Consider the following 24,197-nt stretch of genomic DNA (forward strand, 5'->3'; position numbering starts at 1 on the left):
GCAGGGTGGGCAGAGAGCTCCCTGCCTCTAGGAAACGAGAGCCAGCTGAGCGGCAGCAGGGCATTCCCCACCAGCTGTGCTGGTGGACTCCATGGCTGGACGAATGCCCTGGGAGGAACTGGGGTTATCCTGTGCCTGGGGTCAGCTGCAGGCCCCTCCCCTGGGCAGCATTTCGGCTTCTGAAGCCCCCTCGCTCGCCCCCCGACTTCCGCTGACAGACGCAGGCGGGAGCCTACAGGAATCAGGCCATAAGGAGGTCCCAGAAAAGTTTATTGCCGGGGCTGGTCACCAGGCTTTGTCCCTTTTGTGTGTCATGGGCTTCCTCCAGAGGACCAGGAGGAGGAAGAAGTTGACAGCAAACTGCACATGGCCAAAGATGGGGACTCCAAAGCTGCGGTACAGGAGGCCACCCAGAGTGGGCCCCAGGGTGCGGGTCAGTGGCTGCACAGAGGCACAGAGGCCCAGCATGGTCCCTGGGGAAAGAGGAGACAGCTGTCACGCCCTGAGCAGGTCCCTGGACAGGCACCTCACTGCCTGGACACAGCTCACCTCCTGTCCCCAGACACTCCTAGCTCCAGGCCCAGCCAGTCTCCACACAGCACAGGAGGCCTGGGACACCCCATATCACCCACCCTGAGCCCCCACCCGGGGCCCCCACCCGCGGGCCTGTGGACCCCAGGGGCCTCACAGGTGCCCCCCCAGATATGGGGCTGAGCCTTCTCTAGCCGAGAAAGTTCCCTGGTGGGAGGAGCTGAGGATGGGCCCCAGGTCAGGTGCAGGCTCCACCCCCCAGGCCTGCCCAGGGGGGCGGCATCTGCACCTGGCCAGCCCCGCCCAGAACATCCGGGGCGTCTCACTGCTCTTTCCCAGGGCCTGGGCTGCCGGGCCAGGCCCACTGGTGGCTGGAGTGGGCTGAGAGGGCTGGCTGGGCAGGGCCTTTTAGGACACCATGGGGCTCCGGGGCAGGGTTCTGGGTGGGCACAACACCCCAGTGCGGTCCCACAGCCCCTTCTGACCGCCAGCCTCTTCTCCCACTGTCCGCCCCCAGGAATCTCCTAGACACCCTGTGGACTCCCCTTGGGGCAGGGGAGGGACTTCAGGAGTACAGCAGGACCCAGGGACAATGAGCACCCTCTCGCTTCCCCCTGCCCGAGCCCCCGCCTGAGCAGCCAGCTCTGTCACCTGTTGCCAGGTCTCCACGCCCTCTGGGCGCTGTCCCAGTGTGGACATGCCTAGGATGGCTGCTGTCCACCCTCTGACAGCACTCGGCCCGGAGCTCCCTTCCCAGGCCTGCAGGGTCCTGGGTCCCAGTCCCAGGGGTGGTACCTCTGCTCCCCACTGCCCAGAGGGGCTCTGGCCCTGGGCTTCTGAACCCAGGCCCCTTGGAGTCCAGCAGGAATAAGGGCCTGTGGAGGCCCCTCCCTGGCCCTGGGCCTGGCGTGGGGAAATGTCAGAGTGCCCTCTCCCACTGCCCACGTCGCCCAGACACCAGGGCAATTACCGCCTCCCTGCGGCTCAGTTCCCAGGCTGCTGCTGGGCCTGGTCCTACTCCTTCCAAGCCAAAGGTGGTGTTGCTGGCATGACGTGGCCCTGGTGGCCTGGCCTGCTCCTCCCTTCCAGGCCCTGCCCTCCTCTCTCCAGCCTTAGTCACCTTCTCCTTTGTGCCTCTCCAATGGCCACCTCCTCCAGGAAGCCCTCCTGGTCCCACTGTTTGGAGACGGGCTCTCCCAGCACCATGGCTTCGCAGGCCTGGAAGGGCTTGGAGGCCCAGGAGGCCTGGAGAGGGCTCCCCTGTCTTCCCTTCTTGGGCAGTTGGTCAGCTGAAGGCCAGTCCAGCCCTCAAGCTTTCTGGCCCTGCGACTGGGAATGCCTGGAAGGTGCCCAAGCCTAGCATAGCCAGCTCACAGGAGCACCCTGAACCAGCCAGCGTGTGCCTGCTCTGTGCCAGCTCAGGGCAGGGCAAAGCCTGGCACAGGACTCCTGGCCTCCAGAAGGACAGCTGGGTCCAGAGGGGCCTGGGAGAGTCCTGGGTTCACTAGCTATGCCCACTCAGGAAGCCTGGAGGAGCCCTGGCCTGTCCAGGGAGGGCGGCCAGGCCCTCCTGTGCTCTGCTCCCCTGCCCCCCCCAATTCCGTCCCCAGGCGGGCCTCCTGACTGGCTGGCAGGGCCTCTGGGTCCACACCTCCACACACGCCCTGACTGGGGTGCAGCCACCCGCCTCCTTCAGTGTGATCCTGCCGTGTCTGAGCCCCCAGCTGGGCCCCGGCTGGTCAGCAGGGCCCGGTGCAGGGCTGGGTATGGGCAAGATTCTCACCTGATCTCTCTTGCTGCCACCCCTCAGGTCCCAGGCTGCCTGGTCCGCTGCCCACCCACTGGGCAGCTCAGCAGCCTCCCAGGGAGGAGGGCCTGCCCACCCCTCCCCAGCTGGCCCCTGCACGCCCCCTGCAGCATCACCTGTGTCTGAGGCCGAGACAGCCTTGGTCAGCATGCTGTCGGTGACCACATTGAGGGTGCAGAGGCTGAAGACCAGGCCAGGCACCAGGAAGCAGAAGTGGAGGACAGTGGACATCAGCGCCTAGCAGGGGGCAGTGGTCAGGGTCACACTGAGCGGGGGCTGCACAGGGCAGGTGGGCCCTCGCTGAGGACTGCTGCCCCCTAGAGCTGGGCTGGGGAAGGGGGCCAGAGGGCCAGTGTGACATGGCTGGAGGTAGACCCTGGGGCTCAGGCACAGACAGGGCACCAGGAGTGGCCTTGTCCAGGTGCAGAGGGGCGGAGAATTGGCCTGGGACCCCCTATTGTGTGGGGAAATCCAAAGTGGGCACTCTTACCATGGCCAGTCCCACCACCATGAAGACCAGCACGCTGGCCCGGAGCAGGGCTTCCTCGGAGAAGTGACTGCTTAGCCGCCCGATGACCAGGCCCTGGACCACCTAGCAGGGTGAGGGTAGAGGCGGACATGGGAGAGGGCCAGAGGCTCTGGACCGTGGCCTAAGCTCTCCAGGGCACCTCCAGGCTGGCTGGGCACCATTCTCAGAAATGGCCCCTCACCATCTGAAGGGGAGTTGGGCTCCTGCTGGGTGGAAGGAAAGCTTGCCCCAGGGAGGGACACCGGGGACACCAGGGCAGCCTGCAGGCCACTCCCTGTCTGGCCACGGCACTCCCTCACCTGCAGGAAGTGCCGGGCGAGGCCGGAAGGGGAGGGTGGCTGCAGACAAGGAGCTGCAGGGGCAGCAGGGGCCAGGAGTGCCTGGGCAGTGCAGCAGGCCCAGCCTGGGGAGCCTGCCCTCTGCCTGGCAGGGCTCACTGCTTCCGGCCGAGCTGCCAACGTCCCTCAATCTACTTTCAGCCTGAGGTTTCCTTAGTTTTTACAGGAAGACCTACTGGGCGCGCGTCAGTCAGACCTCAGCACCAGGCAGAGGCCCACCAGGTAGAGGCCTTTCCCAGCAGCTACCAGACCCAAACCCTAAGCAAGCCCAAGGGCTGATCTCCACGGCCTCCGAAAGACTTTCGGAGCGTCACCGGAGCTGGACTCCCTTTTCCTCACCTTCCCAGCCGCGAGCTGACCCATCCGCCTGTCCACACGACCCAGATGGTCGCCTAACCCCAAGGCATCTCTGCTTGGGCGCTCACCCTCCTCCACACAGTGGCCAAAGCAGAGGAGTCCCTCCTGCACGCGGACCGCCCCAGGCCACTCTGGGTGGACTGGCACATCACGCTCCGCCGTGAGCGTCCTCTCTGGCTGGCTCCCTCGGCCTTGCTCTACAGACACCCACATGTCCTGAGGCCCCTCACTTTCCGGGGTGCTCCCACGCAGCCCCACCCCACCGCCTCCCTAGAGCAGCACCCTGCTGGCCCTCTCCTCTGTACCCGCGACCTGGGGTATCACCCAGGGGGGTGGGGGGCGCCTCGCTCCCCATCACTGACAGTCCCACCTGGTACCCCGGTTGCTCTGTGCACCCTCTCCTGGCCCTCTCCAAATGACTAGTGCCTTGGGGCAGCCGTGGGTCAGGGGGAGGTGACCGGGCCACAGGGAAGTCTCTCTCCAAGGGTCTTTAGGGGATGGAGGTCTGCAAGCCACCCAGGGTCACGACCCACGCCTCGTCTCAGGGTGTGCGGGTGCCATCCTCCAGTGCCCAGCCCAGCCCCCCCCCACTGGAAGCAACACCCACTGGGACGCTGGGCCTGCACCCAGCCGGGGCCAGGGGCCTGCACGCCTGCCTCAGGCCTGGCTCCTGCCCCACCCCTGCCCCCACCCAGGCCACGTCCTCCCTCTGAACTCACTGCAGCCCTGCTCGGCCCCTGCCCCAGCGCTGGCCACAGCTGCCAGTGTCTGTCCCCAGGGAGGCTGCCCCGGGCAGGAGGGAAGGTCCCTCAGAGCAAGGCTCCTGGGGCGGCCTCCTGAGGCTGGGCTTCTGCCAGAGTGGCCCCTCCTGGCTGCCCCAGAGCAGGGGCCTTCCTCGCCCACAGCAGGGCCAGCCCCTCCCGAGAGAGGCTAATTTGGTACCAGGGCTAGGCCAGCCTGGGCCTGGGGGCGGAGCAGGTGGCTGGGAGGTGCAGGAATGCCACAGGCTTCCGGAGAGGCCAGCGCCCCCTCCCACTCCAGTCCCAGAATAGCCCCTCCCTGGGCCTGCTGACAGGAGGCCGTCCCTGGCCCTGGCCGGGAGGGTGTGGGGCCTGTCACCACCTGTGTCCACTCCCCAGGGTCTGACTAGATGCCCAGGAGGTTCTGGGGTTGGGGGAGCTGGGCTTGGGTAGGGATGGCCGTGGGCTGACAGACGCCTGTTCCCCACCTCAAGCTGTTCTAGGGCACCTCATGACCCTAGTGCTGCAGCTGCGTGGCACCCTGCAAGGACAGCCCAGCAGCCGGGAGAGTCCCGGGCTCTTGTGGCAATGGGGGCTTTCCACCTCAGTCCATGGAGTGGGCACCAGGGTCAGCCTCACCTACCCATTAGGAGCACTGGGGGCCAGAGGGCAGGACGCAGCCCAGCCAGAGCCCACCACCTCCCACCACGCCCACCTCTGGGGCTGCAGTCCCTCCCCGCCCTGTCTGCTGCCCACTCAGTGGCCCATGGATCCCGACACGCTGCAAGACAGGAGCACATGTCCCTGGCCCTGCTTCCCCTCTTGTTAGGACCCAGGTGGTGGCCGGGTGCGCAGGCCGTGGGCACACAGGGCTGACCCTGCGGGGCCCGAGTGCAGACCCAGCCTGGGGGGTGGGGGAGGCGCGGCGGGGGCAGAGCTCTGGGAGGGGAGGAGCAGACACGCTCAGAGCAGGAGGAGGCCCCTCCTGAGGCACCCCACACTGTGCACGGGCCCCCACCTACCATCTGCAGGACCCCGAAGAAGGACATGAGGTAGCCAGCCTGGGAAGGCTCCAACTGGAAGAAGTCCATGGAGATGATGGAGAACATGACCATGAAGAGACCTGGCGGAGCGGTGGTCAGGGCCCTGCTGATGTCCAGGCTGCTCCCCCAGGGGAGCCCCACCAGGTGAGGCCCACAGCCCTGCCACCGCGTCCACCTCCCCTCTGGCTCCTGGGGAGGGCGCCTATCTGGCCAGGGAGGGACCTGTGACACCAGCTGGACCAAAGACCCTTTCCTGGGATCCCACTGCCCAGCTGCAGTCTGAGTGGGGAGGTTCTAGACGGGCAGAGGCAGGGCGGCCACGTGGAGCATTTGGCCCCGAGCCCCACCGTGCCTCCAGCCCTAGCCCTCAAAGGCCCTCACTGAAGCTGCGGCTTGGACTCCAGGTATGGCCCCTGGGTGGGCGGGGCAGGCCCTGAGGGGTCAGCAGGGCCCAGCCAGGCCTGGGCAGGGGCACTAGGCACAGGCCACAGGCTTCTGCTTAGGAGAGGCCCACCTTCAGCCGTGACTGTCCCTGCAGCTGGTGTCACTCAGAAACTCCACGTTAGAACTGGGCAGGGTTTCTGAGTGAGAGGGTCCCTACTGGACACAGCCACTGCTGGGTAAACGGTGACCAGTGCTGTCCTACGGGCACTGCAGGGTCCTGGGCTGCACGTCATGTCCCAGGTGACTGGGACACCGAGTCCCTGGAACACCTCTCACTCCAGACGTACAGAAAACCAGGGTGCAGTACGGCCGGAGAGTGTGAGGTGGGGCCTGTGGGCCTCGCGGCGCCCCTGGGTGACCCCTCCTTGGTTCCTCCAGGGCTGGGGTCCAGAGGGGGCAGGGAAGTGAGGGAGACACCTGTTTTGCCGTCTTCTCCTGAGCTGGACACCTGCATGAGCCTTGTGGTCTCCAGGGACAGGTGAGACTGACCAGGGCTAGCCTGGAGCATGGGGGACGGCCCGCCCCTTGACTGTGGGCTTCCTTCCCCAGGGCCGGGACTTGGCCCCACCAGGCCCTGGGCAGCCCTGGGGAGGGGAGGTCTGGACTGACCTGAGGGGAAGCCAGAGACCACCTTAATGAGGAACACTGGCAAGACGCCGGGCAGCAGGAGCAGGCGGCTGATGGCCTTCAGGTCGAACACACTGGCCTTGGGTCCACCTGTCCAGGAACACTGGTCAGAGGCTGGAGGCCCTTGGCCTGGCTGCGGGGCAGGGCTTCAGGGCTCACTCCCCAGGCCCAGGCAGGAATGGGAGTTGACCGCAGGCTCGGTCCCCGTCACAGTGCTGGTGGGCACCGTGCAGTCAGCACCCCCACAGAGCCATGGATTCTGGGAGGTGCTCAGGTGGACTTAGTGGGGCTTACCCGGGGGAGCAGCCTGGACATCAACAGTGGCCCCTTTGGTGCTGGCCGGGATGCAGGTGACACTGATGATGGCTCCCAGGAGGTTGGCCACAAGTGCCACGATGGCTGGACAGTGGACCCTGGGGGCAATGGGTGTTGCAGGGTGTGTGGGTCCCAGGGCCTGGGCCCTGTCCTGCAGCTACGCTGAGGCCTGAGCTGCAGGAGGCCACGCCACGCCAGCACCCTTCCCTGTAGCCCCAGGGGAAGGCACCAGGACTCCAGGGCACCTTTACGAGGTGACAGACGGAGCGGGTGAGTGCCAGCCACCCCTGACCTTGGCCACGGCACACAGGCCTGGCAGCCTCTGTGGGTGGGTGGGTGGCAGAGCCAGAAGGCGAGCCCAGAGCGGGGAGCAGGACAGGCCTGGGGGGGTGTGTCCCCGGAGAACCTCCCAGCGACCTGGGGCCTGGCACTGTGTCACAGGACGGCTGCACTGCCCTCGGCATGGAGGACAGCGGACACCCAGAGGGGCTCAGGAACGCCTCCCCTCCCCACTGCCTAGAGGCTGGGGCATGCTGGGTCTGGGAGGGCTTCGGCCGGGCGCCCCAGAGGCCCTGACTTGCCCACTGCCCTCCGACCCCACCACGTCCTGCAAGGCCCAGGTGCACCCACTCCTCTGAAGCAGGACTTCTCATTGAGCCAGGCTGCGGCCTCTAGACTGGGACACCCTTTCCCTTGCGGTGTGGCAATCCCCTGTCCATCCTGCGAAGGCCCTTCCCAGTGAGGCCCAGGCCCTTCTCCCCAGCTGGACCCAGTCTGTAGGGCCCTGGTCTCAGAACTCGCTTCACCAGATGGTCAGAACCTGGCCCCTGCGGGCCTGTGGGCCTAGGTTGAACCCGGTGCAGACCCAAGCAAGTGTGAGAGCCATTCACATGAGCAAAGCACCACCTTAGCCCTCATCAGTGCCCCCAAATCTGCCCGGGTCAAGGCCTCAGGGTGCAGACACAAGTGGAGGTCGGGGTCCTGGGAGAGCCCCGAGTCCCCAGACAGGGACACGCGAGCTGCCGGGGTTCCTCCCAGGTCAGACTCCCCTGTCCTTCCCCAGGGTCACAGGTGTCTGTACACACGCACGTGCACACACAGGCACACCTGCGTCCGAGCTCTGGCCGAAACCCAGGAGCAGGAAAGGACAGGGCTGCCAGCGAGGCCACAGAGCAGAGGTCAGGCCTCTGCCAGTCCTGTTCCTCAGCAGGGCTGGCTGCCCCTGCGCCCCCACCATCCGGAGCCCCAGGCCCACTGCCCAGGAAGCTGGGCGTGTGGGCTGCCAGGGTTCCACACAGATGGGCCTTTCATTGACCAGCAGGCAGGGAGGTCAGAGGGCGATGGACCCCAGAGCAGGGCCTCTCCGGGCCCTGGAGACGGGCAGGAAGTGATGTGTGCGTAGAGAGGGACCCCCCCCCGGGGCTGCCCGGAGAGGAGCCTTTCTTCTGGCTCTGCTCCCCTCTGAGGCACGGCGTCACTGTTGGGCCTGGCCAGGCAGGCACAAAACCTGCTTTCTTTGCCAGATGCCCCGGAAGCGTGCAGGGCAGAGGCGGCCCCTCAGATGGTTATTTTGGGAAGCTGGTGACAAGTGAGGGTGGGTGGCAGGGGGCCAAGTCCCCACTTCTCATGTCCTGGTGTCCCTTGAGTGATGGCCAGCAAGCCAAAGGCCAGGGCTTCCTTGGAGGCAGAGGGCCTGGCGCTGGGAGACCTGAGCGGGCCGCTGTCTGGGGAGCCCGAGGGGGCCATTCTTTTCACGACTCAGAGCTCCCCCCGACTTCCCAGAGCAAAACGCCTGAAAGGAGACTGGAGGTGAGAGGGCATTTGGCGGGCAGCCTGCCCGGGCCCTCTGTGTGCTGCTTCTCCACCAGGAAGCACCTTCCATCTCTGCACCTCGCCAGACACTGTGGCCTTGTCCCAGGGGCCTGCGGGCCATGCACCCCGGCACACGGCCCTCCCCCGGATCTGCCCAGGGGCGGGCGGCCCAGGAGGGCGCTGGGCTGCGCTTGGCCCCACTGGCTTGGTCCACTCTTTTCATTTGTTCTGGTGCTGGGATGGAACCCAGGCCTAGAGCCTGCCAGGCAACCGCTCTACCACTGAGCACACCCCAGCCTCGTGATTTCTCATTTTGAGACAAGGTTTCCCTAAGTTGCCGAGGCTGAGCTTGAACTTGAAGTTTTCCTGCCTCAGTCTCTCAAGTCGCTGGGATTACAGGCCTGCACCACCACATGTGGACATTCTGATTTTTTTTTTAATGAGCCATATTGTTTGGAGCCATATTGTTTGGATGTTGGGGCCTCGCCTTCTACAAGGGCAGGGGTCCTCCAGCCCTGACCTGGGGATCAGGGAAGTCCCCCACCTTGGCCGCGCACCCCAAGCTTACTGTAACACATCAGCTCCCTCCGCTGGTCTGGCTGGCCCTACCCCCACGCACCCTGCCACCTGAGCACAGCGTGGCCACATGTGAACAGGCGGGTGCAGTGTGACCCATTGGGGCCTCGCCTTCCACAGGGGGCAGCCTGGACTTGGCCTGGGGGCCACACAGTAGCCAGTGCCCATTCCATGTAGCTGCTTCCTAGATCGTTGGGTTGCCTAGCCCCCCTCTTCTGGGTGGATACAGGAACAGGAGGCTGATGACAGGTGTCATTGGAAGGGCAATGGGCAGGCCTCGGTGATCTGACTGCCCAGTCCTTCTCTGGCTACCTTGCTGGGCGACCTCATTCCATCAGGGGCACAAGAGGGCCATCCTGGAAGCCATTCCATCCCCCATGCTGCCTGCCAGCCACCCGAGAGGCCTCTGGCACCCGCAGCCACACCTCAGGCAAACAGCGGCAGCCACGGGCCTTTCATCCTTATCTCCAGGGCCAGAGTTTGCCAACTTCATCAGGAGCGGGCGGCCTGGGCCCGCCTCCCCCATTCAGGCTCTGCCCCTTCCGTCCCTCTGCCCGACTCTGGGAGCCTGCCTGGGAGGGAAGACAGCAGCTCACCAAGCCGGTGCCCCTGCCAACTGGCCCTGGGCTCCAACAGGACCCCTGCTGCCCGCTGTGGCTCAGGCCCTGCTGTGTACCTGCCTCATGTCCCAGGCTGGGGTCAGCTGGGACCCAAATTCATATGGCACCTGTCTTGAAAGGAGCAGAGGCAGGGGATCCAGAGAGCCCTGGGGGCCAGGGCGAAGCCCCTTCCCCACCTGCCCTCACCATATGGTGCTGTCGCAACCAGGCCATCCTGCAGGGTCACTTCTGACACACACTCTGGCTTCCAGGGACCCAGAAAGAGGTCCGAGCCCTCTCTGGCCCAACACTCCAGGCCTGCTCCCTCCACCCCACGGGCCTCCAGCCAACCACCAGAGCTTCCTGCCCAGGGCCTCTGCCGGACTTCCGCCATCCTCCTTCCCCTGTGCCTCCTCCTCTCAGGTGGCCCCCGCAGCTGGTCCCTTTTGGCCTCTCCTGCCCTGTCCCTGTGCTTTCAGCACTCAGGATACCAGGTCCTTCTGTCCTTCCCTGCGGGCCTGGTTCCCTCCTGGCCATCAGCAGCGCTGCCCAGGTGAGCTGTGCCTGAGTCACTCCTGTCTCCGCCGTCCCGGCGGCCTGGACGTCTACCCATGAACTTCTAGGGACACCGGTCAGCAGGGTAGGGGCCCCCACTCCCTCGCCCACACCCAGCCCCAGGGGCCACTCAGGTGTGAGAATATGTGTGCTGAGTCACCCGGAGGCCTCCATGGGTACAGCTCAGGGCTAGGGTCACACCAGCCACTTGGTGCTCATCTCGGGGCAGCCTGACCTCCAGAGCTGTGGAGCGTCCGTGGAGTGTCCAGCACTCGGATTCCTGCTAGCCGAGTGGTGTGTGTTCAAACCTAACTGCTTCTAGGTGGGCAGAGCCCCCTGGGGGCTGAGGCAGGAGTCCTGGGCTGTGACTCACTGTGTGGCCCTCACTGACCGAGTGTCCTTCCTGGAGGCAAGGGCGGGGGTCCTCCAGCCCTGACCTGGGCATCAGGGAAGTCCCCCACCTTGGCCGCGCACTCCAAGCTTACTGTAACACATCAGCTCCCTCCGCTGGTCTGGCTGGCCCTACCCCCACGCACCCTGCCGCCTGAGCTCAGGGTGGCCACATGTGAACAGGCGGGTGCAGTGTGACCCACTGGAGCCTCGCCTTCCACAGGGGGCAGCCTGGACTTGGCCTGGGGGCCGCAGTCTGCCAATGCCCATTCCATGTAGCTGCTTCCTGGATCAAGAGCTTCACGGCCAGGCCCTCTTCCCTGGCCCTCAGCACTGAACAGGAACTTCGGAGAGTGCTCAAGCCCAGCACGTCCTACACTGGACTCCCAGTCTCCCTGCTCCATCTCCTTCCGGTTGCTCAGGCCAGACGGGGGTCTTCCCAGACAGCCCACACCCACCCTCAGCAGATCCTTTTGGCTCTATCTTCAACTGGGCCTGGGGCTGACCTCTGCTCAGGCTGCACTGACCCCTTCTTGGCTCACCCACCTCTCATCCCGTAGCCTCAACCGCCTTTGGGACCCCAGCAGCACCACACCTGCCCTGAGGTCCACCCCACATCAACAGGGATCTTCCAGCCAACATCACTGGGTCCCTCAGCCCTGCGCTCAGCGCTGGTGGCCCCTGGGACATTCAGGCAAAGGCAGAATCCCCGCTGCCCTCCCCTTCCCTCTGGCCTTTGTCCCTCCCCTGCTTGGCTCCAGTCACCCTGGCCCCTTGCTTCTTCTGCCCACAGGGCTGCACCCCAGCTGCCAGGACCCCATGTCTCATGTGCTGCCACCATGTGGGTGGCCACCTATACACCTGGGCAGCTCCACGCTGTGGCCCAGGGCATGCCTGGACTGGAGGCAGGCACACAGCAGGCTCCGTGAACCTGTGCTGGGTCCTGGAGGCCCGTGGGCCGTCCTCAGGCAGGGGCTCAAGGCCATGAGTCATAGAGCCACATCCACCTGCTGGTGTGCAGGCTCTGGGTTCAGTGCCCGCCCCACCCCCACCTCCGGGCAGCCTGGCCTCCCGACCCTGAGCTCAAGGCTGAGCCCAAACCAGTTAAACCGGTGCCTGCTCCCACAGGCCCCATGCCAAGGCCACTTCCTCCTCCTTCTGTGTCTGGGCGGCAGGGAATGGGCATGCCTGGGACCCTTCAGGGGCATAAGGCACCCAGATGGGCAGTGAGATGGCAGCCAAGGGGTCTCCACATCCTACTTGGTTCTATCAGGGGTAGGGGAGGACAGGCCTGGTGTGGCTGTCGGTGACCCAGGGCAGGCTTCGGGGTTATGGGGTGGCCTGAAGGAGGGGACAGCATCCAGGCCCTGCAGCCCACCTCCCCGGCCCCCATGTGGGAATGGGACGGAGTAGCACCACTGGGAGACAAGGCCACCCACAGCTGTGTGGACCCTGGTGGACAGCGTGGCTCAGAGGATGGTTGGCCAGCCCCCTCTGGAAGGAACAAGAGCCGAGCTGAGAGTCAAGCCATCCTCTCTCCCTACTCTGGACAGCCAGCGCAGCGGGCTGGAGGGGCAGCTCTGGCCTGAGGGCCCTGCAGCACCCTGAGTCTCCAGTGTGGCCCGAAGACTGTAGGTCCCCAAGCGCACTTTGCACACCCCCCAGCCCTGGGCCTTGAACCACCCGCTCCTGGGCCTGTTTCCCCACCATCAAAGGAAGTGTTGAGGTGGACCTGGTAAATGTCAGGTTTTAAAGGGCCTCAGATCCTCAGCAAGCAAGGAAGCTGATGGAAGGTTCTGGGAGTGGGGACAAGAGTGGCAGCCATCTTGGGGAGCTGCGGGAAGTGAGCCGTGTCCTCTAGCTCAGCGGCTGGGATGCAGAAAGGACAGGTGAGAGGACAGGGGACGGATGGGGGGCCAGGCAGGTGAGGCGGCCGGCGGAGCCTGTGTGGGTGCACTTGCTCCCACACACCTTCAGCCCCTGTATTGCCCTGCACGTGGGGACCCCTGGAGCACTCCTCAGCCAGTGCAGGCTGATGGGCCACTTCACAGGTGAGAAAATCTGGCGAGGTAAGGGGCCCCTGCTGGTGGCCCTGAGGTGACCCCACCTGTCTGGGCTGTGTCCCTGAGTGGGTGGCATCCCAGAGGCCCTCCTCCCAGCCCCGATACCTGCTTGGGTCCCCTCTGCATCCCCTCCATGCCTCTCCTCACCCTGGCTGCCCTGAGAGACTGGCCTCAGAGGCAGCAGTGACCAGCTCCTGCCCCCCACTGGCTCCCCTCATGCCTGGCCCATACCTGCCTTCCTTCGGTCTCTTCCTGCTGCCCCACCAGGGCTGCGCTGCATGTGCACCCTGACCCCATGCCCCAGGAAAACCCCCAGGAAGGCTACCCAGCCCCAGGTCGGCCAGTCCTTCCTGCTCCCTGTCCTGCTCCCCGGGGTCCTTCCCAGGGGTGCCTCCACCCTGAGCAGAGCCCACCTTGGCAGCCTTGGCCTCCTTTGGAAGTCAGAACTTGGGGCCCTCGTTGCCGCACAGAAGCACTCTGGCCACTCCTGGGCCAGGGCTTCCTCGGCCCCTGGCAGCCATGAGTGCCCCCTAAGCACCACCTGGCCCTCTGCTGTCTTCTTATCCTACACGCCAAGTGCCAGAGGTGCAGACCCAGCGCCCTTGGGTTGGAAAACAGCCCCTTCCCCTTCCCCGGCTGCACAGTCCCTCATCTGGCTGCCTAGGCCAGAGCTGCCTGAGGCCCAAGGCACCCAGCTAGAAGAAGACTCAACCCCCACAGTGCCTCAGGCTGCACGGGGACCAGCCCGAGTTAGGGCAGAGCCTTGACATCATGTCTGCACCCTTCTCCCACCCATCACCAAACCAGGCCAAAGCTGCCCTCTCCCTGTGGCCAACGGATGGTGCAGGAGCCACCTCCCATGCCTCTGTGCCCTGCGAGGGCTCACCACCACTCAGCTGTGTGGTCCAGCTGCCACTCTCCTCAGGCCTCTGGACCAAGGGCTCCTCACCTGACTGCACCCAGCACCTCTGCACCTGCTGCTTGCCTGCACCTGCTCAGGTCTCTGCTCACAGGTCACCCCCTTGGAGAGTCCCTGGTGACCATCCATCTCTCTTATTCCTGGTCCTGGTTTATTCCTCTTTTCAGAGCTGGGGATGAAGCCCAAGGCCCCACATGTGCTAGGCGAGGGCTCAGCCACTGAGTCCTACCCAGCCTTGGTTTCTTCCTTTCTATACCACATGGTGCAACCTGACCTAGAACACCATGGACATGAGGGACTTGGCCTGTCTTGCTCCCCACTGCGTCCCAGCACCCAGAATCACAGGGGCACTTATTAGGTGTCCAATAAACATCAGGGAGTAAACAGACTCCCTAGAGCCCTTCCTGCAAAAGGGACCGGCAGGCTGCTGCCCCGGTCCTGGGGCTCGGTCATTACCTTGCTGTCTCTACCACTGCCTGGGCTTGTTTGGGAGCACATGGGATCCCTGGGCAGTGCGTGGCCTGGGGAAACCAAGGATCCCAAGTCCAGGGAGTGCTGCCGCTCACCCCAGGTTGGAAAAACTGGAGATGACCTAGTGCCTGCCCCACACCACACAAGTGGTGGTCCCACAGCTTAGGGGTCTGCCACCAGGAAGGCTCCGACCCAGGAGAGCCAGGGTGGCCCCTGCAGGCCTGTGGAGAGTGGGTGGGCCACCTGCTGGCCTGGAGGCTCCTCTGGCCAGGGAGCAGGTAGAAGCCTCCACCCCTGCTGGGTGGAGCCCCGAACCCAGCACCACCCAGACCCAAACCTGGGGCTTGGCCAGGATGGAAACTGGCTTAAGGGCCGCAGGAGTTGGGGGGAAGGAGGAATGGGTGGGGCTGCAGGGGGAGCCTCTCCAGGTCCAGGTGTGCTAGACAAGGTCAAGCTCTTGTCCCAAGAGGCCCACCAAGGGCTGCGGGTGTTGATGGCCTGTCCACGGCACTGCAGGGGGACAGGCAGACCTGGCAGGAACTCATGCCACAGATGCTGAGCCCTGAGCACTGGTACTGAGTGGTGCAGGACAGGGCCCAGGAGGCCTGTGTGCACAGATGGGGTGGGGACAGAGGCGCTGACATGCATTCCTTCAAGCTCCTCACAAGCCTGTAAGCCGCTGTCAGGATTCAGTTCTAGAGGAGGGGAAACTGAGGCACGCAAAGGCTGGCAGCAGACCCAGGGCTCCTCCTGCCTCTGAACCCCATTTTCCAGACCCACTCAAAGGGGCCCCTGCCACAGTCCCCTCCTTGGGGACGGCCACCCTCAGAGCCTCCTGAGACCGACTGGAAGGGGATTCTTCCCTGCTGAAAGTTCCTAAGACTGAGGAGGCAAAAGTGCCCAGTCCACAGAGGGGCCGGATGTGTCTCCCCTGTCCTCTTGGTGGCCAGGGCCTCCCTGGACAGTGTCCAGGGACTGCGCGGCACTGGAGGGAGGCTTCCGCGCGGGGCGACGGCGCCCCCTGACGGCCACGCCGCATCAGGGCGCCCCAACCCGCTGCGCAGGCGGTAGGGAAACCGCGGCCCTCGGAAGTGGCCGGCGGAGCCACCACGGGCACTGACCCAGCGTTTCCCGCCCCTCACTCACCCGCACGCGGTGTTCAGGGTCCCGCCGAGCAGGGAGCCGAGGATGACGCCGACGCCGAAGCACAGCCCCAGCCGGCCCAGGGCCGCGGGCCGCTCGGCCGGCGCAGACAGGTCGGTGATGACCATCTGGGCGGCTGCGGGAGAGCGCGGCTGAGCGGGGTGCTGCGCCCCGCCCCCCAGGCCACGCTCCCAGGACCCCTCCGCTCCGTCCGCCCCACCCCTCCACCCCGGGCCGGCACCGGTCACACTCCCACTGTCCCCTCCTCCCGGATCTACCCCCAGGCCCCACGCCCACGTCACCCTCGGCGCAGGTCCCTACCGGGTAGCGTGTGCATGAAGGCTCCAGGCAGGCGGGAGGCGAAGAGCAGGAAGACGCCGGGCAGGGCTGGGCTGCAGGCGGCCGCCAGGAGCAGGTACAGAGCCGAGGCCGCCACGAAGGACAGCGAGAGCGCCGCGCGCGCCCCGTGCTGGTCCGCGAACCTGCGCAGGGCGGGTCAGACCCTGGGTCCCGCCAGTAGGTCCTGGGCGGGGGCGTTGGGTGGCGGGGCAGGCAGGCCTCCTCCTGGGCAGGCCTGGGACCTCCTGGGCCTCAGTTTCCCCATCGTCCCAGCGGGACTGTGCAGGTCTGGCTGCAGTGAGGGGGTGGGGTAGGAGTGGGGGGCGTGTCTGGCCCAGGGGGACAGTGACCCCCTGGGGAAGTGGTGAAACCTACAGGCTGTACAGAAAGTGGCCGATTGCCTGGGTGGGTGTCCCTTCTTTCTGCCTAAAGTTGTTCCCTCTGGCCACCTGTGCTGCTCGGGCCCACTGTTCTGTGCCACTGTCACCAAGACAGCTCCGTGTGTGTGTCTGCCGTCCCAGCCTAGTGTTCCTCTAACACCCTGACCCGGGGGCTCAGAGTACCCAGGGCCATGTGTCCCTGCAGCTCCTGCCTGCTAGGATTGATGGCGGGACTCCCGGCTCACTGCACACGGCATGGACAGACAGGATACCCTCAATCCTTAAATCCTCCCTCTGGACATAAGTGGATGTCACAGGTGGGGCCCCTGGGAACCTCCAAGGGACCATAGCACCTCAGCACCTGAGTTTGCTTCTCTGTGAAAAGTGGTGATGCCACATTTCATGGCCCAGTGTGAGCTCAAGGGACCCGGCAGGACTCAGTTCATGGCCTCTGAGGAGGGGGCCTGGGTGAAGGGACACGTGCATCCCCCTCTTCTCTGTACCTGCCAAACACCGGCCCGCCCAGCAGCTGAAGCACCCCGAAGGTCGTCTGCAGGTAGCCAAAGGCGACGGAATCCAGGCCCAGGCTCCGGGACAAATACTGAAACACAGTTGGGGCCCACGGGAAGGACTTGGAGTCCTGAGCCTTGGGATGGGCAGGGGATGAAGGACGAGCCTGGGTCGGGTGGGAGGAAGCAGGCAGCGCAGCCTGGAGGTCCTTCTCTGCAGGACCAGGGTGGACCTGCCCCAGCCCCCTCAGAGGGACCTGGCCTTGCTGACCCTGGACGTCCCCTGAAGCCCCTCTGGGACATCACAGGCTGCTTGAGTGCCCCACACTCCTGATGGCGAGGGCCGAGCTGCCGTCTGCCTGATGTCTCTGTGAGCTTGGTGGACAGCCGCCCACTGCCCCTGACCCTGCCACCTTCCACCTGCTCCTCTTCCTCTCACCCCTGCCTCCTGCTCCCCTGCCTCCTGCTCCCCTGGCCCCTGAAACCACCTCAGTGCAACCTGTGCGGAGCTGGCTCCTCTCGTAGCTGCCCCCTCTCCATTGCCGACGCCTCCATCCTCCCGAGGGCTCAGGCCCAAGCTCTCGGTGCCATTCCTGACTCCCCTTCTCTCAGAAACCTCCTATATCCAGTCCATCAGTGGGGGATCCAGATCCACACTCCCCCACAGCCATCCCTGAGTCCTCAGAGTATCTCCTGGACATGGCCCTCCCTGGTCTTGCCTTCTGTCCACTCACTCCTCTCCAGATGCAGGAATCTCACCACTGCCCCAGGGCCTTTGCACTGGCTGTGCCTCACCTGCTTCCTTCCAGCCTTAGCATCAATGCTGCCTTCTCAGTGAAGTCTTCCTGGCCCTCAAACTGCCACATGTCCTCAGGTTCTGTCTCTCCAGCATGCTACCACCTGTTCCCCACTGCACCACTGAATTTGACATTTGCTGGGATGGACGCACACAGTGTGCCCCCAGCTCTCAGATGGGAATGTGGTCCTTTGGCTCTGCTGTCCAGTTCAGGAAGAGGGGCTGCTCGTGGGTGCTCAGCACAGACTTGCTGGACAACTGTCCTCCCTTGAGAGGAGCGCTCTAGGAGGTTGGCAGGTGCCCTCTGTGTGGGCTGTTCTAGGGGCTCACAGGCTTACTCCTCTTCCCTGAAGCAGCCTTGCTGGTAAGGGGCAGCCACCATCTGTTTAGAACCTGCCCGGCGGCCCTGCTGCTGGGTGGGGCTCGGGGCTGGACCCAGGTCATCCGCACGGCGTGAGCTGGGCTCAGGAGGCCTGGTGGGAGGGGTCCTGGGAGTGCCCCCCATGCCCAGAATAGTGACATGGGCCAATCAACGCTCACTCCCACCCAGACCCCCAGGCCTGGAGGGAGGGCCAAGGTGCAGGAACGCTCTGGACCCAGCTGGGCCTCCCAGGAGCAGAGGCTCTGGGGCGGCCCTGACTCAGCCTGGCTTTTTGGTGATGTGTAACTTTGTTCCAAATTGTCCCTGAGCCTCTTTGGGGATACCATGAGTGGGGAATTGGCCTCAGTCACGACCACTGTGGGCCCTAGGACCTCAGTTCTGCCCAGCCTGGGGGCCAGCAGCACACTGGGTGGGCCCTGACCTGAGCCCAGCATGGAGCCAACCAGCCCCTTGCTTCAGGGAGCCAGGCCCCGAGAGTCTCCATGGGAACTTGTTACTGTGTGTGTTTCGTAGGGGACTGAACCCATGGCACACTGAGCTACGCCCTGCAGCCCTGTTTATTTTTTTTTATTTTGGGACAGGACCTCGCTAAGTTACTGATGCTGGCCTTGAACTTGCAATCTTCCTGCCTCATCTTCCTGCGTAGCTGGGATCGCAGGCGTGCACTACCATGCCCAGCTTTATCTGCCTTTAAGAACTGCAGTTCACAGCATCTAGAGGACCCAATCCCCTCATTCAAACAGAAACTGACCGTCACCAAGACGGAGAACGGCCTGGAGGGTCTCTGGGTTCTCCCAAACTCCCTGGGCGCTGTTGCCCACGGAAGATGTGACCCTGTGGGCTGCCTCCATAGGGTTTGTTGAATGAATAAACAAGAGTGAAAAGTGGGAATGAAGAGAAGGTGGGAGGGGGTGGCACCTGGCAGCCAAGAGTGACAGTATAGCCACCTGCCATGAGCCAGGCTGAGTTGAGGAAACCAGCCCTGGCAATCGCCACCCTCACATTCTGGTCGGGGAGAAAAACAAACGGCAAAAATGTCCACTAAGTGGGACAGGAAACATGGAGCAGGACAGAGCCTACTGGGAACGTGACAGTAAGGTGCAGGCCGCGGTGGGGACCTTTCTGAGGGGGTGACCTACCCAGAGGCCTGCACTGCCAGGACATGGGCTGAGTAGGCGTCAGGCAGGGGATGGACGGGGCAAAGGCCCCAGGTGGGGGGCAGCAGGCACAGGGCTGGGACAGTCACGTGGAGGGTGTGCTGCCGGGAGGGCAGTGGGGGGTGGCTCACCGAGGCTCTGTCCAGGGCTGCTGCAGCAGGCAGACAGCACAGCGCATGCTGATGGGGGTCACCAGGAGCAGTTCCTGGGCCCCTCACTTTATTCAGCTCACGTGGCATGGGGTCCCCAGTGGGAGGAGCCTGGCAGCATCAAGCACCACCTGTGCTCCCTGCTACCTTCTGATGGATGGCAGGCGGGGCAGTGAGGGGCCTCTGGCCTGCTGGGGGCATTACTCACTGGCAGGATGGAGAACTGCATGAAGAGGCAGGTAAGCTCCAGGGCGGCCAGCACATAGGTGAGTGGAACTACCCAGGGCAGACCCAGAGTGTCCTTCTTGCTGGGGGATCGGCCTTGGCCCCTGGGGGCCGCGGCTCCCTGCATCCTGGGCTGGCGCTGTCGGGAGGCCAGGGAGGGATCCAACAGGACGCTGGCAGAGCCTTGGGAGCGGTCAAGGGGCAAAAGTCTGGTTGCTGTGGGTGCGGGTGCTGAGTCACCAGGCTGGAGGCGGGCAGAACAGCCTAGGGGAGAGGACAGAGGGCAGCACTGCAGACTGCAGACCACAGACTCCCACCCTGGGCCCTCAGCCACCTGACCTTGGAGAGGCAGGTCTCCCTCCTCCACACCTCTGAAAACTCCCGGTCTCCAGCACGGGCCTCCACAGGAGGGAAGAAAGACAAGGGCGACCCCCTGCCCTGCAGCTGGCCAGGCCCCAGGGGTTTAAAGGGAAGTCGAGGCCCAGGGTGGTTGCTGGCTGCTGCTCAGGCGGTGCTTCCTGTGGGCACGGGGCTGGCTGTGCCAGAGGCCTCCCTAGGCCCACAGGGCCCCGGGGACTTCTGGAATGGTTCTGGGCAGAAGCGAGGAGTCACGGCTCTGCCTTCCAGGCCCCCCCCCCTCCCGTAGGGCAGCTCTGCCTCACCTCCCACAGCAGGATGCTGTCCCCCCTCTCCCGACCCCACAACCGGCGGGAACCGGATTTTGTGGCCCACTGAGGTCTTTCCAAAGTTTTGTCAACCTATGGGACTAGAGTCGGGCCCTGGGCGGCCTTCGTCTTCAGACAGCCAGGGCGGGGCGGCTGCGCCCGCTGCCCTGCCCATCCCGGGTGCCCGGGTCTGCGGGAGCCCGCCGCGCGCACGCACGTGTGGGCGCAACGGGGGCACAGCCTCGACCTGGTGCGGGTTCGGGGCTCAGCACCTGTTCTCGCCCTAATGAGCTCGGGTACCTGCTCCGCCGGGTGAGCTCAGGCGCGGCCTGGGGGGATGAGTCCTCTCGGGGTGACCCGGACACCCACCCTTCCGGGATGAGCCCTGGCCCGCCCTTTCGGGGTGACCTGGGACGGGCTCTTCCCGCCCCCGAGGCCTGGCCCACCTCCTCGCTCCGCCCCCAGGGAGCACCCGCTCCGCCCACCCGCCTAGCGCGTCCTGCGCTCCGGAGCCCCGCGGCCTCTGCGCGCTCATTGGCCCAGCGGAGGCCGCCCACAGCCCCGCCCCCGCTGGTCGGGCGTCGGGCTGCTGCGCGGGGTATTGCTGCTGATGGTGTCCAGCAGCTGTGTGTGTGTGTGTGTGTGTGTGTGTGTGTGTTCCCCCATCTCGGTATTGGTGTGTGTGTGTGTTCCCCCCATCTCGGTATTGGTGTGTGTGTGTGTGTGTGTGTGTGTGTGTGTGTTCCCCCATCTCGGTATTGGTGTGTGTGTGTGTGTGTGTGTGTTCCCCCATCTTGGTATTGGTGTGTGTGTGTGTGTGTGTGTGTGTTCCCCCATCTCGGTATTGGTGTCTGTGTGTGTGTGTGTGTGTTCCCCCATCTTGGTATTGGTGTGTGTGTGTGTGTGTGTGTGTGTTCCCCCATCTCGGTATTGGTGTCTGTGTGTGTGTGTTCCCCCATCTCGGTATTGGTGTGTGTGTGTGTGTGTGTTCCCCCATCTCCATATTGGTGTGTGTGTGTGTGTGTGTGTGTGTGTGTGTTCCCCCATCTCGGTATTGGTGTGTGTGTGTGTGTGTGTGTGTGTTCCCCCATCTCAATATTGGTGTGTGTGCGTGCGTGTGTGTGTGTCCCCCATCTCGGTATTGGTGTGTGTGTGTTCCCCCATCTCGGTATTGGTGTGTGTGTGTCCCCCATCTCGGTATTGGTGTGTGTGTGTGTGTGTGTGTCCCCATCTTGGTATTGGTGTGTGTGTGTGTGTGTGTGTGTGTGTGTGTCCCCCATCTCGGTATTGGTGATGGAACCCAGGGCCTCGCACACACTAGGCCCACTTCCTGGGGGTTTCAGATGGCCCTGCCAGCAGGCCTCTGGTTGTGTGGCTCTGTCCCCTAACTGCTGGTTCTCATTGGACACTTCCATATCCGACCCACCCTGACCTGAGCTCCTTGTCCTCTGCAGCTTCCCGTTGGAGCTAAGGTTAAAACATGCCGAGGGGACACTGGTTCTCACTTTTGGGCCTGGGGTGTGGCCCCTGCCTGGGTTGCAGGGCAGGAGGCGGGGCTAGTGTCCTGAAAGAGCATCCTGCTGGAATGAGTGCCTGGGAAAGGTCAGTTCCTGGCTCTCCTGCGGCCCTACACCTCCAGCTCTTTTTATGTTTCACCTTTTTTTCAGGTTGGTCAGGGTCTCACAAAGTGGCTTGTGATGATCCTTCTGCCTCAGCCTCCCCGACCCCTGGGATTACAGGCTGAAATGCTGCATGGCTTGCAGCTGTTATCCAGCCCTGAGCCTTTGGCTGTCGGAGCGGGATCCCTGACCCCTGGAGTGGCAGCATAGGGTGTCCATTTCCAGGTGAGAAGGGGAAGCGTGGGGAGGGGAATGGGAATGGAGGAGGAACTTGGGACCAACAGGAAGAAGGGGTGGGGAGAAGCGAGGAGAGGGAAGAAAGGTCTAGTCTAGCCTGACCGCTCCTGAGAGTCGGCCGGAGCCCCAGAGGAGGGGCAGGGAAGGGCGCATTCTGTGAACAGCTCTGAGCTCCTCCCTAGCAGCCCCTTACTCCCAGACCAGGAGGCTGCTGGGAGCTACTGAGATGCTGTTTCTCCATGTCAGCTTTCCTGTCATGTCCCTATCGCTGGCCGGGCCATGGAGATGCATGGCACCTGGGTACAGTCGCTTTGTGGCCCACACTGAGTGCCTTAGGAGTCTGCAGGAGCATGCACTGCCTGAGCGCTTGTCCCCGGTGCCACACACCCTCAGTTGGTCATTGCTGGGTGAGCAGGTGCTCACTCAGGACCCTGGCTCCACTCTGCTGTCCTGCAACCCAGGGAAGGGCCAGGCCACAGGCCCAAATGTCAGAACCAGTGTCCCCTCTGCACATTTTAACTTCAGCTCAAGCAGAATGCTGCAGCAGATAGAGGAGCTGGCATCAGGGTGGGGTGGACGTGGAGGATCCCCTCAGGTGGCCCAGTGAGAGCGGGCCACAGAACTGACAGTTGGGGCAGAGACACATAGCCTGAGGCCTGCTGGCAGGGCCATTTGAAGTCCCCAGGAAGTGGGGTCGCGCCTACTGCTCTGTGGTTGGTGCATGCACTGTGCTGAGGGAGATTCCAGGGCCAACAGTGCCGATGGGGGAAAGCGTTGGCATCTGGAGGCAAGTTCCAGGTCCTGTAGGCTCAGTTTCAGAAACGGCACCTCTGGCCTCCGTGGGGACACGAGGAGGATGGCTTCAGCCAGAGCCAGGAGCCTGGGCAGCCAGCATTTCCTGGAAGGGTGCACAGGAAGGCTGGCCTGGGAAGAGTGGGGCGGGGTATAGGAATCTCAGGGGTCTCCGGTTCAGGAGCCCTAGAGGGCTGGTGTGCAGATGTCTGTCCTCTGTGGGTGAGGGTGAGGCACTGTCCCCAGGAGGTGCCAGACTCCCCATCAGACTCTGGCCAGAGGTTGGCCAGTATCAGCTCTGCCTGGGGTCCTGGGGCCCAGGTGGGAGGTGGGCATCTGAAACTGCCCAGAGGCGGGTCGTGGGAACGAGGCTCCCCTGGAGCTGGTGGGTGCCAGGAAGGGGCTTCTACTCACCGCTCTTCCTCCTGTGCCAGAGCGGACCTGTGGTGGCAGGGAACTGGTTGGGCACACTAGCTTTTGTTTCTGTCCTGAAGGGCTCAGTAGGGGTGGGACAGCTTCCCGGTTCCCAGGGAGTGTGGGAAAATTGCCCTTTGGGCTGGAAGAGGAAAGAGAAGCACTCAAAACGCTGGCCCCTTGGATTTCCTCCTCCAGAGGAAGAGGTTCTGGTCATAGGCCAAGGGGACCAACATGCACCTGGCCACTCAACAGGCACTTTCCCAGGTGAGACCTGGTGACAGTTCTGCCAGGAGACTGTCTAGGCTGGCTGCAAGCAGGACTTCATTGATCTGGGGTGGGTAAGGAAAAGGCCTGGGGGCGGGGATGCCCATCAGGGGTCTTAGGGAAGCACGGATCTGGTGTGTGCAGGGATAGCCTTCCAGGCAGAGGGGACGGTGAGACAAAAGCTGAGAGCCGAGCCCAGGCTTGGTGTTCAGGAAACCAAGAACACTCGATAGGCCTGCAGCATCAGATTCGCAGTGCGGTGGGGGTGCAGAAACGCAGTCTGGAGGGCAGGAGTGTGGTCAGATGTCCTGAGAAGAACTGCTGTGTGCTGGGGGCTGGATCCCTGAGAACCTCCAGGCGAGGGGAGCCCCAGCCTGTGCTGCTGCCTGGACCATGAGTGGCCATGAGTTGTGGTACAGGGACCTGAGCACTGCTATGTGCAGGCTGTGTCCCAGGCATGGCTACTCTTTGTAGCATGCGCTACTGTGGTATGTGTAGGGAGCAGGTAGCACACCTGAGAGGGCTGTGGGCCCGACTCACTGGCGTGGAGCGCTTTGGCTTCTGCTCTGTAGGCAGTGGTTCTGACCCTAACCCTAACCCTAACCCTAACCCTAACCCTAAAAGTGTTCCAGAAAGATCTCTGGCTGGCATGCTGATGAGGGACTGGGGCAGAGTGGCCCGCATGGGGGGGTCTGCATAGAAGTGGGTTTCTATGCCCCTCTGGAGGGAAGAGCCAGGTGGGTAGGTTGGGCTCAGAGAACTGACCTAGGCCTGTGCCCTGTTGGAATTGCTGGCGTCAGCGAAACGGGGCACTGGGGGGAGCTGGCCTCCCAAGGAGAACCAGGGTTCAGTGCCCTGCATCAGGCAGGGGCCTGTGGGCCACAGAGGGGGGGGGGGGCTGTTTGGGACCGTGGGCTGAGCCGGCATATGATCTGGAGAGTCTTCTGCATGGAAAAGGTATTTAGAGCCCTGACCCTGGATAGGGTGATCCCAGGAAGCAGGGATTG

At 64.0% G+C, this 24,197-nt stretch overlaps 1 protein-coding gene across 2 annotated transcripts; it reads right to left on the reverse strand.

Annotated features, from left to right (window-relative positions):
* Nucleotides 1-282: 282 nt before the first annotated feature.
* On the reverse strand, nt 283-20,227 carry Slc67a1 (solute carrier family 67 member 1). Of its 2 annotated transcripts, XM_076844870.2 has the most exons (11): nt 20,162-20,227; nt 19,180-19,460; nt 16,482-16,579; nt 15,581-15,741; nt 15,263-15,395; nt 6,711-6,829; nt 6,399-6,506; nt 5,325-5,425; nt 2,829-2,930; nt 2,455-2,575; nt 283-473 (listed from the first exon to the last, which is right to left on the reverse strand). In XM_076844870.2, the coding sequence occupies exons 2-11, from the start codon at nt 19,321-19,323 to the stop codon at nt 286-288; spliced, it is 1,275 nt and encodes a 424-aa protein (XP_076700985.1). In that variant the 5' UTR covers nt 19,324-19,460; nt 20,162-20,227; the 3' UTR covers nt 283-285. The 2 variants fall into 2 exon arrangements, with proteins under 2 accessions (XP_076700985.1, XP_076700986.1); XM_076844871.1 differs by lacking the exons at nt 16,482-16,579; nt 20,162-20,227 and having other exon boundaries at nt 19,180-19,318.
* Nucleotides 20,228-24,197: the final 3,970 nt, after the last annotated feature.

Source organism: Callospermophilus lateralis, chromosome 2, assembly GCF_048772815.1.
Source record: "Callospermophilus lateralis isolate mCalLat2 chromosome 2, mCalLat2.hap1, whole genome shotgun sequence".
NCBI classification, from domain to species: Eukaryota; Metazoa; Chordata; class Mammalia; order Rodentia; family Sciuridae; genus Callospermophilus; species Callospermophilus lateralis.

Excerpts from the sequence above, each read along its gene's own strand:
- Slc67a1 (XM_076844870.2), bottom strand. The coding sequence starts at position 19,323 with ATGCAGGGAGCCGCGGCCCCCAGGGGCCAAGGCCGATCCCCCAGCAAG. Across the intron at positions 5,426-6,398 it reads GGTCTCTGGCTTCCCCTCAG|GTCTCTTCATGGTCATGTTC; the intron begins GTCAGTCCAGAC and ends CCGCTCCGCCAG. Across the intron at positions 2,576-2,828 it reads TGGTGGTGGGACTGGCCATG|GCGCTGATGTCCACTGTCCT; the intron begins GTAAGAGTGCCC and ends GCCCCCTGCTAG.